The sequence below is a fragment of the Sciurus carolinensis genome, chromosome 5 (assembly GCF_902686445.1).
Source record: "Sciurus carolinensis chromosome 5, mSciCar1.2, whole genome shotgun sequence".
Taxonomy (NCBI): domain Eukaryota; kingdom Metazoa; phylum Chordata; class Mammalia; order Rodentia; family Sciuridae; genus Sciurus; species Sciurus carolinensis.
The window spans coordinates 141,830,239-141,849,265 of NC_062217.1; the positions used below are offsets into that span (position 1 = coordinate 141,830,239).

General features: G+C 40.7%; 1 protein-coding gene across 3 annotated transcripts in view; it reads left to right on the plus strand.

Annotated features, from left to right (window-relative positions):
- Positions 1-19,027, plus strand: part of Plce1 (phospholipase C epsilon 1) — a 280,344-nt gene that overhangs the window by 244,121 nt on the left and 17,196 nt on the right. For all 3 annotated transcript variants that reach the window (XM_047553007.1, XM_047553006.1, XM_047553008.1), the window contains exons 21-27: positions 723-844; positions 1,736-1,853; positions 6,906-7,037; positions 8,476-8,769; positions 13,579-13,742; positions 15,226-15,487; positions 17,100-17,218. In XM_047553007.1, the coding sequence (XP_047408963.1) occupies positions 723-844; positions 1,736-1,853; positions 6,906-7,037; positions 8,476-8,769; positions 13,579-13,742; positions 15,226-15,487; positions 17,100-17,218 (1,211 nt within the window). The remainder of the gene's footprint in view (positions 1-722; positions 845-1,735; positions 1,854-6,905; positions 7,038-8,475; positions 8,770-13,578; positions 13,743-15,225; positions 15,488-17,099; positions 17,219-19,027) is intronic.

A 19,027-nucleotide genomic window follows, 5' to 3' on the forward strand; every position in this document is an offset into this window, starting at 1 on the left:
ATGCACAAGGCCCTGGGTTCAATCCCTAGCACCACCAAAAAAAAAAAAAAAAAAATGTAATCATGATATACTGCTCACACTTTTACAGTCATTCTGAATAGAAATGCCAAAAAGGAGCCATAAAAGAAAAAAAGAATATCTGTCACCCTTAGATAGATTTACATGTTTTAATTCCTGTTCTTAAGATTATCACTTAATAATTCAAACAATTGTGAAGACTTTGCTTTCCAATTAATTGTACATATGAAAACTTTGCATTGCACATAACAGTAAGTGTCCTCTCCCGCCACACACTGGTTTTGACATTTCTCAAGGTAAAAGAAATCAATAGCTTCATTTTAAGGCAAGGGTGATTAAATCATATATATACCATCTAGAAGTGCTTCAACCACTAAATCCTTCCCAGACTTGTCAGCTTCTTGATGCAGAATATTTCCCACAGTGTTTGCAGAGTTCTAACCATCTGTTTGAAAATGAGCACTCTCATTTAGATTATGTCTATATGGTACCAAAACAACTGGTAAATTTGTAAGTTAAATTGAAATTATATATGTCAACCCAATTTCTAAAATTATGGTTCAGCCATTATTTTGGTATCATGTAGACAGAGCCTCAGTCTTGCAGATAAGTACAAATGTCTGGCTGCCCTCACAATGCTGTACGTGTTGCCCTTAAGTGTCACATTTGGATCTTGTTACTGAAGCCTGCTAACACATTTTCAGACAACATTCTGGAAGACAGACCTGAAAATAAATCATGTACTGACAAGCTCCAGTTTGAGTATAATGAAGAAATTCCCAAGAGGATAAAAAAGGCAGATAACTCTGCTTGCAACAAAGGAAAGGTGAGTGAATGGTTTCTGCTAAATAATACTTGGACCATAGTACCCACTTCCTATCCCTTCCCTTCACCCTTGCCCTCACTGACCCTTGGATGCCACATGGTGAAAATATGGGATGCCCATCTGCCTCTCGTGATAGTTGGTCATTGATTTATCCCACCAATACCTACTGAAGGTATATGTGTGGCAGACACTGAAGTGGCACAGGAGGTGGCATAGTGATAGAGACAGACTTGTAGACGTGTACAAAGAACAGCAGTTGCACTGTGCTATCAGAGAATCAAGGACAGGCCCTCAGGGAAGGTGACATTTGAGAAGGATGATTTGGCCAAGCAGACAGAATCAGGGTATTCAGGCCAAGAGGACAGCTTGGTTGTTCAGGGAATTGCATAAAGTCTTATATGCATTTGGAATGACCAGGAAGATAAAAGGGGTCCAGACTGTGAAGTATTAAAGAGGAATGACACCAAGAATAGGGAGATGATTGAGGTGCCCAGACCCTACCCTCAAGGGCCTCACAGCATGTAAACTAAGATCTACAGACAGAGTTGCTGTGAGTGACATTGTTGGATGACAGAGTAATAAAATATGTAAAAAAAAAAAAAAAAAAAAAAAAGTTGAGCCACCGTAGGTATATAGTCAATTCTCTATTAATGTATCAAGTGATGAGCTGTTCTTTGTGTAAGTCAGTGGATTGTGCCCTCAGGGGCTTGAAGGATGAATGAGTCTCGTTCTTGCCCTCAGAAAGCTTTCACTCCAGGTGAGGTGTTAGGACCCGATTGCAGATAAGTACTGAAGCACGCTGATGACCCCAGAGAAGTACAGGTGAGTTCAGAATGCATAGGCGAGTGGCTTCTACCTTCCATGGAAAACGGTATCATTTTCTCTCGATAGGTTTATGACATGGAACTGGGAGAAGAATTTTATCTTCCTCAGAATAAAAAAGAAAGCAGACAGATTGCACCAGAGCTTTCTGACCTTGTCATCTATTGCCAAGCAGTGAAATTTCCAGGTAAAAAAGTAGGCAATGCCATCTGTAGCAGTCAAAGATACCAAAGGAAGGAAATATCCTATTTATCAAATTAGACATTGTGAACACTCCAAAATAAATTGTGTGGCCAAATTAATGGTTGTAATACCTTCTAAATGTTTATTATTATTATTATTATTATTATTATTATTATTTGCTTTGATTGCACATGAGGAAAAATACCATAAAATTTTCATTTTTCCAGACTACACAATGTCTTTTTATAAGTTAATCACTGATAATAATATCTATAAGGTCCAACAGTTAAACTTTATTAAACACTTAAACATCAGGATTTGTGCCTAGGGTTTTATATAAATCATCCCTTTGACTATTTTTAATAACCCTGTGAGGTCAGTGGTATTATCTTCATTTTTAAATAAAATAAAATCTGAGTGAGATAAAGTAATTTGCCCAAGGTTTCAAAGGATCTCAGTTAAGATTCTTATTTGAAAGATGTAGAAATCGACTTAAGCAAAGAGAGAAATTTATTGGCTCATGTGTTGAGAAATGTAGAGCAAAGATGTACACGTTTTAGGTACAGCCTGATCCAAACAGAAAGCATGGGGCACATGCTTTCTGTTTCCCCATTTGTCACTTTACCGCCACTCTGTTGGCCTTTTCCCCTTTGTGTTTGCAAGACAGCCATAGCAGGCTAGCACTGTATACTTCAGATGTGTCTCCAGTGCAATGTTTCTTCAGAGCTTCCAGAAGAAGTTTCTCACTGGGTTCTTTGCTCAAACCCAAACCAATCGCTGTGACCATGAGGATGCCATGCTCTGACGGTCTGGAGCCTAAGTGACAGGCTCCATTCCCGAGCTGCATAGTGAGGCTCTACCTAAACTGCAAGGACCAAGGATGGGGTCGTGGCAGGGGAGAAAGCTTCCCCAATGGAATGTTTCTAAAAGTACAGTGAATTTATGTGGATGAACCATTTCTCCAAAAAGTGTCCATTTAAGTTGGTAAACGGTAGATATGTGAATCTGAAGCCTGTCTCCAAATCATGTCCTGAAGCACACAATACTCTGCCTCTCTTGATAGGGAGGTCCCAATGCACTTAATTCACCCAGTTATGTGTCCCACAAAAGGGGCACCAACAAGTGGAAAAGTCAGGAGAGTCCACAAATACATGGAGGTTAGAAAAATTCACCTCCTCCTCCTCAGAAAGAGAATCCCCTTGCATCAGATTTCTAAGGACAGGAAAGAGCTGAGATTGGAGGACCAGTCTGAACATTAGTAATGGGTGTATAACAAATAATCCAATCAACAAATGGGCTAAGGAAATGAACAGACACTTCACAGAAGAAGATGTACAAGTAATCACCAGATATATGAAAAAATGTTCAACATCCCTAGTAATAAGGGAAATGCAAATCAAAACCACCCTAAGATTTCATCTCACCCCAATTAGAATGGCGATTATCAAGAATACAAGCAACAATAGGTGTTGGCGAGGATGTGGTGAAAAAGGAACACTCATACATTGCTGGTGGGGTTGCAAATTAGTGCAACCACTCTGGAAAGCAGTGTGGAGATTCCTCAGAAAGCTTGGAATGGAAACACCATTTGACCCAGCTATCCCACTCCTTGGCCTATACCCAAAGGACTTAAAATCAGCATACTACAGAGATACAGCCACATCAATGTTCATTGCTGCTCAATTCACCATAGCCAGATTGTGGAACCAACCTAGATGCCCTTCAGTTGATGAATGGATAAAGAAACTGTGGCATATTTATACAATGGAATATTACTCCGCAATGAAGAATGATAAAATTATGGCATTTGTAGGCAAATGGTCGAAATTGGAGAATATCATGCTAAGTGAGATAAGCCAATCTCAAAAAACTAAAGGACAAATGATCTCGCTGATAAGCGGATGAGGACATATAATGGGGGGTGGGAGGGGCTAGCATTAGGTTTAGGGTTAGGTAGAGTTAGGCTAAAGAGAGCAGTAAGAATGAAGGAAAGAAGGACTGTGTAGAGGGAAAAGAGGGGTGGGAGGGGTGGGAGGGGTGGGAGGGGTGGGGGGGAGGGGAAAAATATAATAAACATCATTACCCTATGTAAACGTAAAAAAAATAAATAAATATATAAAAAAAAAAAAAAAAAAAAAAAAAAGTAATGGGTGTATAAACTTGGACTAGTGAGGGGAGTTAAAATGCCAAACCTCACCTTTTCAAGATGGACTGAACTCATCAGAGCTTAGCTTAAGCACCAGTTCTCACACTGTGCCTGGCAAATGGGGCAAAAGTGTTGAGCTATAAAAAAAAAAAAAAAAAAAATTAGGCCACAGTGGCCTTTTCACACACCAGAGGCAGGAAAAAAATTCCTAGATTCCTTAATTTTACATTTTCTCCCAGTAACTGTAAACTTTCGGTAGTTGCTACTGCTTGTCTGCTAGCAAATTCTGTTCAAGAGAATATGAGTGAAAAAGTAGCAAGTAAATATTTCAACAGAAATACAGGAAGCTAGCATTTTTGTTTCACAGAGCAAGACTTTATAAGACCTAAATATGCTACAATCATGCATCTCATGAAATTATTTTTACAATGGAGGAAAATTCTTTACCTGTCAGTTATCATGACTGGCATGTCCTCAATTGTGTGATCAAGTGTGATGGTTACACTGTTCCAAAAAATCACATTCACTGCATCTCTTATTCTTCATAAATACAAGTGACACTGGGTATACCCAATCCATTACCCTGACTTTGTCATTTCTCAAGCACTGAGTAATTAAGGAGCACAAATCCTCATAGATATTTATAGTCAGAGCGAAAGATAAACTTTCTATACCAACAGAGAATCATGGAAGGGCCAAGAGATTATTTACTCTGACTCGAGGCATACACTAAGCATGTGGTTGACTTATTTTTAAAATTCCAAGTATATAGTTTAAAAGTATTTAAATAGTACTTATTCTTTAATAGGTATATTTAAATCTATTTGAAGTTTCTTACCTTTTCCTCACCCCAATTTTATTTCCTTTCTCCAAGTAACTAAATTATGTTGCTAGAATCATTGCTACAATATCTTCTAAATATTTATTGTTGTTATAACTTGTTTTGATGCACAAGAGGAAAATGTCACAAAATGTTCATTTGTTACCCTATTGATTTTAAGTTTGATAAGTTTAATTGATAAGTTACATTATCAACTTCAATGTCTCTCACCTTTCACCCCACTAACTCCCATCCCAGGAGCCATATGCAAAAACACCCACAGAGGACTTAGGTACCATAAGATCATGTGGACTGATGCCCGCAGAAGTAAATTGAGTTTCCCACCATTACAAACCTGGGCAATGTCAGACGAGAGCCAGAACTCCGAGTCTCAATTCCCAGGCCTGTGTTCTTTTCACCACACTGTCTTATCTTTCTCAGGGCCGAGGAAGTAGCTGGGTTTTTTTCCTGTTCATATCTTCTATCTTAGAGGATTTGTTTCTCAATTACATCTTTTATCTTCTTGTGTTTTCCTTCTTCTAATAGAAAAGAAAAAGAAGAGTATGGTATTTTTATCATCTGACCCCAGCTCCTTAGTTTCTATATGCTTCCCAGTAAGCCCTGCCACATCCCCTACTCTCATCAAGCAGCTACATACACCAAGGTCTTTCCTGCTGCCAGGCATTTGCTCCCACAATGTCCTCAACCTAGCCTATCCTTCCTTCTCCCTTGGCCACTGTCCAAGCTGCAAGGCCAAGGCTCCCATGAAGTACCTGAGACGCTGCAACCCATCGCACTATCTCCTTCTGGGGAGCTCTTTGCATTTATAGGTACATATTTGGGCACCTCCTTGGTCTTTAATTATTCTGCAGTTAAGAGTACAGCCAAACCAATAAGTTAAGAGAGAGACAGAGAGCGAGACAGCCAAGAGAAGTATTAGATGGTGAAGATATCATTGGACCAGATCATTGCTCAGAGACCTGGGCCCTTGGCTACCTGATCCCTGTGACTTTGGCAAAGGCAAATCTCCTCTCTGAGACTCAAGTTTTCTCACCCCAAAGTCTATGCTTTTAAACATTATTCTATCTCTGATGTTGTTCTCGAAGGTATATTTCTGTTTCAAAAAAGAGTTCCTGACTGCCAAGAGTGGTGGCGCATTCCTGTAAAAGTGAGGCACTGAGCAACTCAGTGAGACCCTCTCTCTACATAAAATACAGAGTAGGGCTGGGGATGTGGCTCAGTGATCAAGTACCCCTGAGTTCAATCCCTCGTACAAAAAAAAAAATCTCCTTGAAACCACTTCAGCTTAAGGAATTGCTCTCCTAAAGGTACAGTTATGAACCCTGGGAATGATTTGGAGGCAACTCTGGCTTCATTAGAACCTTTAAGTCACTCTTATACTGGAACCAGGTCTGTGTGGCATGCATTCATTTTCTCATTCAGCAAATATGCAACAAGTTCCTGCTGTGCACCAGGCACTGTACCAGGTGTGAAGGGTCCAGGGAGTGCTTGGACCAGGAGAAAGAGAAGCCATGAAATTTTTATTATCATCACAGTGTATTTCCCATTGAATTCCCAAACTAACCCTAAGGGTGAGTTTCTATAATCACACCCATTTTGTAAATAAGGGAACTGAGGAAGGTAGAGTGTGTAAAGTCAAGGCTCAGACCAGAAGGAACTGAACCTGAACAACGTGAAGGTAAAGTTCAGGCTTGAAATCATGCTTTTATCTCTTGAAAATGAGTAATTAATTGTGAATTAAGTATGAATTAAATCTTGACTGCAGCACTTTTTTTCACACAACTTTTAAAAATCTTTCAGGTGTACCATCAACTAGGTGTGTGTGGATATGAGAGAGACAGAGCTTGTGATTATTCTGTAGTAAGCATTCACTTCTTGTTGCCTTTGCCTGTAGAGATAAAAACTACACTATAATTGCCTACAATACTATTATTAACAGTGATAAAAATGCTAGCAGGTCTTCTGTGCTGAGTTATGGGGAATAGTAGGACTTCAAAATAAACATTAACAGGGATGGAAAATGTTGCCTGTAAGTTTTTGGCTTATTTATTTTCATTTTATGGGAACAGGCCTGTCAACTCTAAATGCATCTGGCTCTAGCAGAGGAAAAGAAAGGAAAAGCAGGAAGTCCATTTTTGGCAACAATCCGGGCAGAATGAGCCCAGGGGAGACAGCATCATTTAACAAAACATCTGGAAAAAGTAAAGTCACCTTCTTACAAATTCTTTGCTTGATCCTGCGTGTTGGATGATTCATGTCTTTTGCTGTCTAAGCACTTCCCTTGAATTTGGAAATTCTTTTTTATTTTCACGAATGTTCACATTATCTAATGGCATAAATATTTTTAAATTACTAATTTATGCTTTCAGCTCACTAAAAATAACACTTCACTGGAGATATTCTAACATTTTTACTTTTGACTCAGAAGTAAGAATTGGAAGCACCTTGGAACATTCTAGTGGTTCTTGGAACAGCACTCTTTACCCAGAAGATATATCCATTTTATTTCTAATTACTTTTTATTGTGAAAGTAATAAATTCTCATAGTTGAAATTCAAACAACACAGAGTATTATTAAAATTCCTTTCCACTCTCAGTGTTCTTGTGCTACTTCCCAGAGGTAAACCATTCTTAAGTTGATTGCGTTTTGTTCAAGAAAAATAAAATCTTTTTAAAGATAATCCAAGTGGGATATAACTGAACAAACTCATATCACTTTTATACTTGCTGTAAATTTTACATAACCTTCTGCACATATATCTATCTTATTCTTTTTAATACCCACATGGTATTTTATTGTGTGGATATACTGACATTAAATCACTTCATCACTGATAACTTTGGGTTGCTTCCTGTTTTTGTTTTCTGTGGGTTTTATAACCTTGTACATATATTGTTGTGTACTTGTACAATGTATCCACAGAGCAGATGAGGTGTAGAGGCGAAGGACTTCAGGATTTTCATTTAAATCTATGTTGCAGCCGAGTGTGGTCGCACATGCCTATAATCCTCATGACTAGGGAGGCTGAGGCAGGAGGATTACAAAGTAAAGTCCAACCTCAGCAACTTAGCAGGGCCCTAAAGTCACTTAAGGAGACCCTGCCTTGAAATCTAAAAAAATAAAATAAAATAAAAAATAAAAATGGCCTGGATATCGCTCAGTGGTAAAGTGCTCCTGGGTTCAATTCCTAGTACCAAAATAAATAAGTAAATAAATGTCAGTTTTGCTACCTTCATTTTATTTTATTTTTTGATGCTGGGGATCAAACTCAGGGCTTTACTTCTGAGTAATGCCCCCAGTCCACTATCTTCTTTTTATTTACTTTTTAAAAATACTTTTAGTTGTAGATGGACACAATATCTTTATTTTTTTTATGTGGTGCTGAGGATGGAACCCAGTGCCTCACACGTGCTAGGCCAGTGCTCTGCCACTGAGCCACAACCCCAGCCCTATCCTCTTTTTAAAACTCAGTAGACACCTGTTGTTTCAAAGTGGCAGACTAACTCTCACGTAAAATTCAAGATTTATTCTGATGTAGTTATGTGTTATGGCTATTGGTGGGGGTGTCTTCAGGTCTATCTTTCTTAAACGTGTAAGGTTTCAACACTAATCTGAGGCTAATCTTTTGGGGAGTTTAGGTTCCTATGAAGGAATTCGACAGACCTGGGAGGAATCTTCTTCTTCCCCTCTGAACCCAACCACATCCCTCAGCGCTATCATTAGAACTCCCAAATGCTATCATATCTCGTCGCTGAATGAAAATGCCGCCAAACGTCTGTGTCGCAGGTATTCTCAGAAACTGATCCAGCACACCACCTGTCAGCTGCTGAGGACCTACCCAGCCGCCACCCGCATCGACTCATCCAACCCCAACCCCCTCATGTTCTGGCTCCATGGGATACAGCTCGTGGCACTCAACTACCAGACCGACGGTAATGAACCTGCATCTGCACCTCTCTCCTCTGCATCTTTATGCCAGTAAATGTGGTTCTGCAAACAACCTTTTTTTTTTTTTAACAAAGGGTTCAGAGTCCATGTTGTCAAGTGAGGGCGAACCTACAGAGGCTGAAAAACCAAACTAAATTTGATACTGAATTGTGCCTCTGATGTTTCATAGCTAAGATGATAGAAAAGCCCCTTGGAAGGCTGGGGATATAGCTCAGTTGGTAGAGAAGCACCTTGGAGGGAAGGGGCTCCATCCCTTTTTTAAAGAACTTTTTAATCACAAGGCTTCTCTTGACAGAGCCCGGTCCAGTTTTGTTTGTTTCTGGCACAGGTGGTTGAACCCAGGGCCTCACACATGCTGTCAATCTCTCTACCATTGGCCACACCCCCAAGCCCTACTTTTTTTTTTAAAGTTCTTCTGGGACAGGATATTTCTTTTCTTTCTTTTTTTTTTTTTCTTGTTTTTTTCTTTTTCCTTTTCTAAGCTGGAATCTGCCTATGTTGCCCAGGCTGGCCTCAAACTCCTGGGCTCAAGTGACCTTTCTGCCTCAGCTTCCCTAGTGGCTGGGACTACAAGTGAATGCCACCATACCTGGCTGTGGGGTAGGGATTTCTTGCAGTCAAAAAAAAAAAAAAAACATCACTCCAAACATTGTGCAAACTAGACCCATTTTACCTTTTTTTTTCAGCCCTTTGTAATTGAGGTGGAGGATACTGGTCAGTGCTGTAAGGGTTGCACATTATAAGAGAACAGGCATATGAATTGCATGAAACAGAGAAAGTAGTGTTCATGTTCCTCCACTGTTGATGAGATTCAAGTACCATCTAAAAACTCCAGAATAAAAGTTTCCATTTATTGCATGCTCAGTGCATACCAGGCACTATGCTAAATTCTTGACTGCTATTATTTTATGTAATCTTTACAACAACACTAAGAAATGATCCTCCTCTCTCAGAGAAGCAAACCAAGGCAAAATAATTAATTTGTTCTCAGTTACTGGATGACTTGCAGTGACAAATTCAAGTTTTGGGAGAGGGTGGAGGATAAAGTGTTTTGTTTCCACTGGATGAGGAAAGAAGGAGAGCTACAGAAGGTGAGGAAAGAGTCGACAAGGAATGTTTCCTAGAAGCTCTTCAAAAACCACAATCTTTGCTTTGAACAGCAGAGCAGCCTTTATCATTTAACTCATGTGAACTGAGTCTGATCCTAACTAACCGTGCTGAACCATAAACCACAGCACAGCCCTGTCTCCAGCTGAGGTCAGTCCTTGGCTTTAGGTCTGGGACCAGTTAGCTCCCTGCCACTGGTGCCAACCAACAGTACCCTCTTGTGGCTGACCCCAAAGACATGTGGTTAGAGATATCGATCATGGGTTTTTTTCCCCTTGTTCTGTTTCCTTTTTCCTTTTAAATTAAATAAGCTGATGCAGGTGAAGTCACATACTTAGCACAGCGCCTGGCCTGGCACCTGGAAAGCATTCCACAAAAGTTAACTATCCTTAAGTGCATTTGATAAGTTATTTTTTTAAAAAAGTATGATTTGGACTAACCAGTGGAAATAATGGTGAAATACTTTCAAAGTTGTAAAAGAATTTATTTTCCATTTCTTTTCAATCTTTCCTGAGAGGCTTGTGGGTTCACATCCCTGGCCCTGTCTGTAGCCCTGTGTCCACTGGCGCCCTTGGTTATTATGATACCGAAATATTTTAAGTGCGCTGAAACAACTAGCAAAATGATTTTCTCAAGGAAATGGATGTGTGTTTGGTTTTGGATGTGCCCTTTCTCCTAAAGTGCCAAGACTGATGCAGACACACTGGCTCCATTGATGGCAAAGGGAACCCTTACTGAAGGGGAACAAAGAGTCGCCCCTCTTTGAGCCACCCCTGAAGTCCAACAGCACACACGGAAGCTACAACTTGTCCTCCACTCACCCCTGAACACTTTTCATGTCCCCAAAGCAGGCCAGGAGCACATGTTCAAACTGCCCACTCAGGGGAAGCGGATGACTCTGCCCTGTGGTTCATCCTCAAGGTCCTTTCCCTTGTCTTTTATCCCAGAGGAAGTGCTGCCCACTCACCTCCCATGATTCAGTGCAGCAAGCATTGATTAAACATCTCCCCTTGCTGGACAAGGCAAAGGCCACATGCGGTGTTAGTGTGTCTGTCTATAAAAGTGGTCTTCATTTCTGCAAACTGGGGGTGGAGCCTGGTTTAATCCCTTGCATACATCAGGCTGCCCTGAGTTGAAAGACTATCTCTATCAACCCCACTGCAATCAGAACTTGCAATCAGATTTGGTCCAGATCTCTTCCAAGCATTTACTTCTCTGTGAATTGCAATTCCAAATAGATAAGAGTCAAGAATTCCTGGATTAGAAAGTGCTCTATTTTCCATGATCCCTTCCATTGTGCCCCTAGCCTCCCAATATGTCTCGGGAATCATCTGACTTATCATTTCCTGGCTGTCAGAGGACCTGATACCCCAAAGGGTTGTCTATGGACATAGGACATTTTCTTCTCCAGTTTTCTGCTGATTCTGTCAATTCCAAGGTCAGAAGTGGTCTGTAATAAGGGGTCTTGCAGGAATCTGACAGGAAACTGACCCAAGGCTGGTAGGGTGATTTTTGCCAGCAGCAAGACTCTGAATTCTTTCCACATGGGTGCAGAACAGATTTCTCCTTCATATACAGAACCTATAGGTGTAAAAATATGCAACTCCAGTTAGAAGAAAAACCTCTTTTAAAAAAGCACTTATTATGCTTTATTGCATGATAGTTGCACTTTTTGTGATTTGAAATATAAGGACAAATAATATGAGAATGGGGTCTACTTAATACACAGTTTCTGAATGAATAGAAGACCGTAAAGGCATTGGTATGCTTGATCCATCATGTACATTGATTCAGAAGGGTAGGTAGGGTTACATTGATTCTTGTCTATTCTTTCACTGGATTAGAACAGGGGTTTTCAAACTAAAGTCACGGATAAAGTTCTGAGACCACTCCTAGGGGAGAGAAAGAGTGTTCATATTTCAGATCTCACCTTTATTTCAAACTGAGCACTTCCACATGGGTCTGTTTTACATATTGGGTCACCATGTAACACCTTAGTTAAGAAAAAGTGCTTGAAAGTTATGTGAAACTATTAGGATAGACACAGTGCAAATGAGATCAGACTTCAAATCTGAATGGAGTTAACATCATAATCAGTTAAGTGTGAGCAGCTCTTGACTATTGTTAGTAATACAGGTTGAGTATCCCTTATCCAAAATGCTTGAGACTAGAAGTGTTTATTGGGTTTGGATTTTTTTGGATTTTGAAATATTTGCATGTACATATAGTGAGATATCCTGAGGCTGGAACCTGAGTCTAAATACAGAATTTTTGGGGTTTCATATGCACCTTACACACATAGCCTTAAGGTAATTTTATACAATATTTTTAGTGCTCACCCATCAGGGGAGGTTAGGCCTGAAATCTTTCACTTGTGTCATGTCAGTACTCATAAAGTTTCATATATTTGAGAATTTCAGATTTCAAATTTTCATACTAGGGATGCTCAACCTGCGTATGTCTATTTCATATTTACCTATCCTGTGTGAGCTAGTTTGCTTCACTCTCTAATCCATCCCAGCCACATCTGCTTTCTCTGACACAGAGTGGCCAGGGAAGAGAATTTTCTCCTACTGAAAGTAAGACAGCATGACCTCCATGAAATCAGTCAATCAGCACTGGAAGGGGGCCTGGCAAATCCGGTGCCATACACAAATTTGACAGAGAAGGAGACTGAGATGCAAGAAGCTCTCATATGTCTAAGACATCCTTATCCCAGGAATTCCTGCACATAATCTTGGCCAACCCCAGATACATGGAAAATTTTTACACATAAGACACAAGAGCAGGGGCCAACTTCTTGTGGTTCCAAGGTGATTACCACACTTTTCCTTGATGTTGGTCCATGGAGCAAAGTTCATTCTGCATTTGGAAGGAATCTATCCTAGGGAACATTTGTCAGGTGTGTCTCATAAACCTTTTGCTCACTTGGGCAACTTTTATACAGACTTCAGCCATCAGATGAGTGTGTGAGTGAGGAAGAATCCAGAAACAGTGCAGGAATCAGTTGTTCATCAAAGAACTGAGCCAAAGAAAATTTGACCACAAAGGATTAGAGCCTGTGTGAAGTTCTTAAAGATTATGATTGAGGGGATTGAGGACATGATGTGAAGCATATGTGATGATGATTGTTTTGTATTTAACTACAATAAAACAAGAGGTAAAAGTAATTTATGAGTTGAAATTGAGATTTTTAAGGAAAAGCTCTTTCTCCAGTTGTTGTTTTATTATCATTATTAAGATTTTATCTTGCCTTTGAAATAGCAAGATTTGACCATGCATCATTTGGTGTTTGGGGATAAGAAAATGCTGCTATCCCTTTCCAAGATTCAGTAGAAAATAAGATATTTTGCAAGATTTTGCGGATGGATGTGATTGATTTTTATTTGCAAAAGGAGTTTCTAAGTGGCAGAACCTGATTTGGAGTGGGAACATTAGGCATTTCCATAGATGGTATGTTCCATGGTGACAGAGATTTTCATGTCTTGTTACCTGCTGAATCTACGGCACCTAACAACCTGGTGCATAGTGAGCACTTGTTGATTGATAACATGAATGGATGATTCTCTCTGCTTCACGCATGAGTTTCCAAAAAATTGGTGCAAATTTCTTTCGAACTTTAAATTTATGACACTTAAGCAACAAAGTGATGAGCAGCATCAAGTTTTTTTTTTCTTGTTTTGCAGATCTTCCTTTGCATTTAAATGCCGCTATGTTTGAGGCAAATGGTGGCTGTGGTTATATATTGAAACCCCCAGTTCTATGGGACAAGAACTGCCCCATGTATCAGAAGTTTTCTCCACTGGAAAGAGATCTAGACAACATGGAACCTGCCATCTATTCTTTAACTGTAAGTAGAGCCACTATTCTGAAGCGTTGAAGTGTTCCTGAATATAAACTAGTTTTGAATTCATGGCCTTGTCACGCACATTTAGTTCCCACAATGTCATTATCTCCCAGAGAACAGTGGCTCTGATTAGGTTAGGGCTGCAGTCATCAGGTGCTGTGTTTGCCAGAGCCAAGTACCGGTAGTCATGAAGTCCCCGATTTCCTGATATACCATCATCAGTTCCACAGAATCATAACTACAAGTAGACCCCATAAAAGCGGGGCTCCAGTCAAGCACCATGGCCCATGCCTATAATCCTAGTGATTCAGGAGGCTGAGGCAGGAGGATCTCAAGTTTAAGGCCAGTCTCAGCAATTTAGCAAGACCTTCTGCAACTTAAAAGAACCTTTTTATTTTTATTTTTAAAAATAAACAAAAAGGTGTGGGGATGTAGCTCAGTGGTAAAGCACTCTTGAGTTTAATACCCAGTACCAAAAAAAAAGTTGATCTCCTTATTAGATCAGCTGACCTTTAGTTCCAATGAGCTCTAAGATCAGACAAACCTGCATCAATATATAAACAGTGAAGCATCTTTCCTGCTTCTAGCTTAACTTTTATCATTCCTGGTCCTTTCCTTATATATTTCATTGCTTAAACAACTTATTGTCAAAACTCCATAGATTGCCCTTAAAAACAGATTTCCCTGGTTTTTTTTTTTTTTGTTGTTGTTGTTGTTGTTTTGTTGTTGTTGTTTTTTTATTGTTGTTGTTGTTGCTTATTTTTGGTGCTGGGGATTGAATCCAGGGGCACTTAGCCACTGAGTCACATCTCCAGCCCTACTCTGTATTTTATTTAGGGACAGGGTCTCACTAAATTGCTTAGGGCCTCACTAAGTTGCTGAGGCTGGCTTTGAACTCGCTATCCTCCTGCCTCAGCCTCCCCAGCTGCTGGGATTACAGATGTGCACCATGGCACCAAACTTCTATTTCCCTGTTCTTTTGTTCCCTCTTAGCTTAAAAAAAAAAAAAAAAAAAAAAAACTGGGTGGGAGGTAGGAGAGAGACAAGGTCATCTCTCATCTTTTGATCTTTACTCATTCTCTTCAAAGAAGTCTGCTCATGATACACCACATTCCCCTTCACAGATATTTCTGACTATTCTGTGTTTTTCTTTCTTTCCCTGAGACAGGAAGGTATAGCTCTTTTTCTATTTGACCACTTTAGCTAGAGTTGAGTGTAGTTTTGTCTGTTTATAGAAGGTTATGAGTTAATTTTTGACAACACACTTGGAGAGTTGAAAGATCACAGTAAAGTGAACACTATTGACAAAATAGACTTTTCATGCTTTCAGTAGTGTGCTTACCTGACTACTATCACTTGGTTTTGCCTAACAGTACTATTAATCATTTACCTCATCCATTAAGGCCTTCTTTGTGGGTGGAAGTAGCGAAGTCCAGAAGTTGTATTCACTTTTCTTTCATCTTGATCCCTTTTTCTCCCCCTTCAGATTGTCTCTGGCCAAAATGTCTGTCCTAGTAACAGCACAGGAAGCCCATGCATTGAAGTGGACGTCCTGGGCATGCCCCTGGATAGTTGCCATTTCCGCACGAAGCCCATCCATCGAAACACTCTGAACCCCATGTGGAACGAACAGTTTCTGTTCCGGGTTCACTTTGAAGATCTTGTATTCCTTCGTTTTGCGGTTGTGGAAAATAACAGCTCAGCGGTAACTGCTCAGAGAATCATTCCACTCAAGGCTTTAAAACGAGGTAGAATGAAAATCCCAAACAGCACCCATAGTATCCGTGGCACTTTTAAAGCAAGGCATGAAGTAAGGAAAGAAAACCAAAAGAAGGGAGAGTTGCAGGGAGAGGTGGGGTGGCAACAGTGAGCCATGGTTGGAGGTGGTGCCTGGAGGAAGCCCAGTATTGGGAGCCAGGGTGGGTATGAGATGGAAAGCAGGGGAAAGGGAATTCTGAGCAAAGGCCAGGGCTGCTGGCGTGTGGATTGGCTTTGGTGTGGCACTCTGAGGAATTTTGGCTTCTTGCGCCTGGCTCGTCATTGCTTCTCAAACTCTGATGTTCACAGGAATCACGGTGGTTCTTGGTAATAGCATGCAAATCCCAGTTGCTAGGTCTGGAGCAGAGCTTGTGATTCTGCCTGTCTAACAAGCTTCCAAAGGTACCGATTCTGTCAGACTTCTCTGGGAACCAGGTTCTACACGTTCCCTGCCACCCCCAGCTCTCCAGCCACACTCAAACTGCCATTCTCTGAGCTCCACAGACGCACTGCAATTTCCTACTCCTTCATTATTTCCTGTTTCTCTTCTCCACTATACAAGTGGCCCCTGGTCCTTATATGTGTTTGCTAGGGGTTTCATAACAAAATACCACAACAGAATTTTTTTTCCCTCACAATTCTAAGGGCTAGAAGCCTGAAATCAAGGTGTCAGCAGGTCTGGTCTCTTCAGAGGCCTCTCTCCTTGGCTTGCAGGTGGCCAGCTTCTCAAAGTGTCCTCCCATGATCTTAGTCTGTGTGCACATGTCTGTGTCCTGATAGGCTCTTCCTCTAAGGACACCAGTCATATTGAATTAGAGCCCACCCTAATGACCCCATTTTAACATACCTTGTTAAAGGACCTATCTCCAAATAGTCACATTCCGAGGTAGGAGAGGTTCAGGTTTCAACATGTGAATGGGAGCACAGTTCAGCCCATAACAGTTATTACAGACATGTGAGAAAGAAAGGAATAGCAAAAACTTTTTTAAAAATTATCCATCATTTCATCTCTCCAACATGATCACTTTAGATAAATGTCTTTTGCAGGCTTTATTTCTCTGCCCATGCATAGGACCCATGAGAAATGTTTTTAAACAATAGGCTTCCTACCAATCTTAGTATTTTGCAAATTACTGGTTTTCACTCTCTAATGTATATAGTGAGCAACTTTTCATGTTACCTGTATTTCTACATCACCACTTTTATGGGCTGCGTATTATTCCATTCTATACTGACGCTCACACCATCGCTTCTTTAATCGAACCTCTCTTGTTGAAATATTTTTATCACGAAAGCTGCTACCAGATGAAAGATCCACCCTTAGTAAAACAGGGGCTGTCCATGCCTTGATGTCAAAATGATCAGGTTTTCCTGCTAATTTTTGTTTGAGGTTAGGGTGTCTGTTTGAGTCTAAGTTAGAAACGGTCCTGGGCAGCACCCTCCCAGTGAAAAGATGCCTGCTGGTCACATGCCTGTTGTCATCCCCTGCCCATTTTAAGGTGATATTTCCACCTGTCATTCATTAATCTCCATGGAGTGTCTTCTTTGCAGAGCTCCATAGCGCACGGTTAACAGGCTTTTCCCAATTCTGTAATTTTTCAGGATATCGACATCTTCAGCTGCGAAACCTCCACAATGAAGTCTTGGAAATCTCTAGTTTATTTATAAACAGCAGAAGAATGGAAGAAAATTCCTCTGGCAGTACCTTGCCAGCCTCTTTGGTAATTAAGTTCTATTTCAATCGGCATATTCGAGGGGATTGCTATGCTGGAAATGGGCTTTCTTTTGAGACAGCAAAGTGGTCTGTGAGAATCATTAATTTGGTGGCTATGAAAATAATAACAGCTGACTCTTGGCACTTCATGAAGCAGCTACACATACCCTCACAGACAAGTTCCCCACAGAAGACCCATGTCCACGGAAGTCTGAGAACCACTGGACAGGGTTCACTCCACTAACGTAGGGTAGTTTATTTAAAAAGTAAACATTGCTTTAATAAGATGGTTAATTTCATTATGCCTCCTCTTTAAATTAAAAATATATTTGAAAGTATTTCCATTGATCACCCTCTCTACATGTTTAATCATCCGATCACTGTTACATCAATCTTACACTGCAGCATAGTCCTGCGGAGCTTTGGAAAGGCACCTGTGCTCACAAAAATGGCACTGGCTTGGACCACTTCTGCCACCACCTCTAAATAGTCCTGCCTTCTTCTCTGGCCTTCTCTTTGCCTTACCCCTGTCAGTCTCTTTTCTCTCTGTCCCTGACCTTATTTCTTTGGGTTTTTCTCCTTTTCCTTTCAGCACTCCACAAAAACCTTGACTGGACATTTTTATCACCTGTGGAGCTTTAAAAGTATCCTTGTGCCCAAGCCACACTCCACACCAATTAAATCAGAATCTGTGGCTGGGGCACCCAGGCATCTGTCTTTTGAGAGATCCCCCAGGGGATTCCAGTGTGTGACCAAGGTTGAGAACAATGCTTTAGTCAGGGTGGAGGAAAGTATGACCTCCACCTTGTGCAGAAGATTGACAAGCAGGAACAGGGCTCACTTTCTGGTCCTAGACAGCAGAGATCAGAGGCTTTCAGAGAGGCTAAGCTGGTTTCTTGCCGAGTTCTGGGTTGGTTGCCCTCACATCTGTTAGAGTTGAAGATTGCACAAATGCTGTGAATTAACTGTCTTCACTCACAACGCTTCTGACACCAAAACGTATGTCGTTTCCATCACCCCTGCTCCTCCCTTCCAACACCAGCTTGGGATCTTGCATTTAGATTTGATTCTGTTGCTATTCACCTGGAGTTAGTGTCAGATCCCACAAATTAATGGTTCAGTCTCAGAAGCCTGCCCCTGATTCAGATGCTAATCTCCAGTCCCAGATTGTCACTGGGACTTCTGACAAGCCAGCTGGGGACAAAGACCACATATCTATTTATTTTTTGTACACACCATGCCATCCTTGGGGATCTCAGGTGGCAGCATCTATGCTTGGTAAGTATGCATTCTTTGATGGTAAAGGACATCACTCTTCATTGCTAAAGACAATAACTGGACATCGTCCTAGACCTCTCCCTCTCTCTTATGCCCTCCAGGTAAGACCTAGTATTTTTCAGATACATTCATCTCTGTCCATCCCTACTGCCTTGGTCCTTATCTATCCTCACCTGGCTATGACAGTGGGTTCCTAAATGGTCACTTTTTCACTGGGGTTGTCCTCCTCTCTGCCTTTCTTTAGAGTCCCCCAGACAGATCCAAAACCCAAATCTGATCATGTCATTCATCATAGAAATTCTTTGGTTTTCCATTGCTTTCAGGGTAAAGTTTAAATCAGAAGTAACAAAAATCCAGTGCAGGAGGGTGACAAGAGAATGAGGTAAAAATACACATACAGGGGCTAGGCAGAGACTCCAGGACAGACAGCAGGGAATTCTTGGGCACCAGATCTTTTGGTTTTTTCAGAAGAACCAGGACATCTTTATCAATGTTGGTAACTTTTTACCTCTTTAAAAACATAGTACAGGTTAACCCA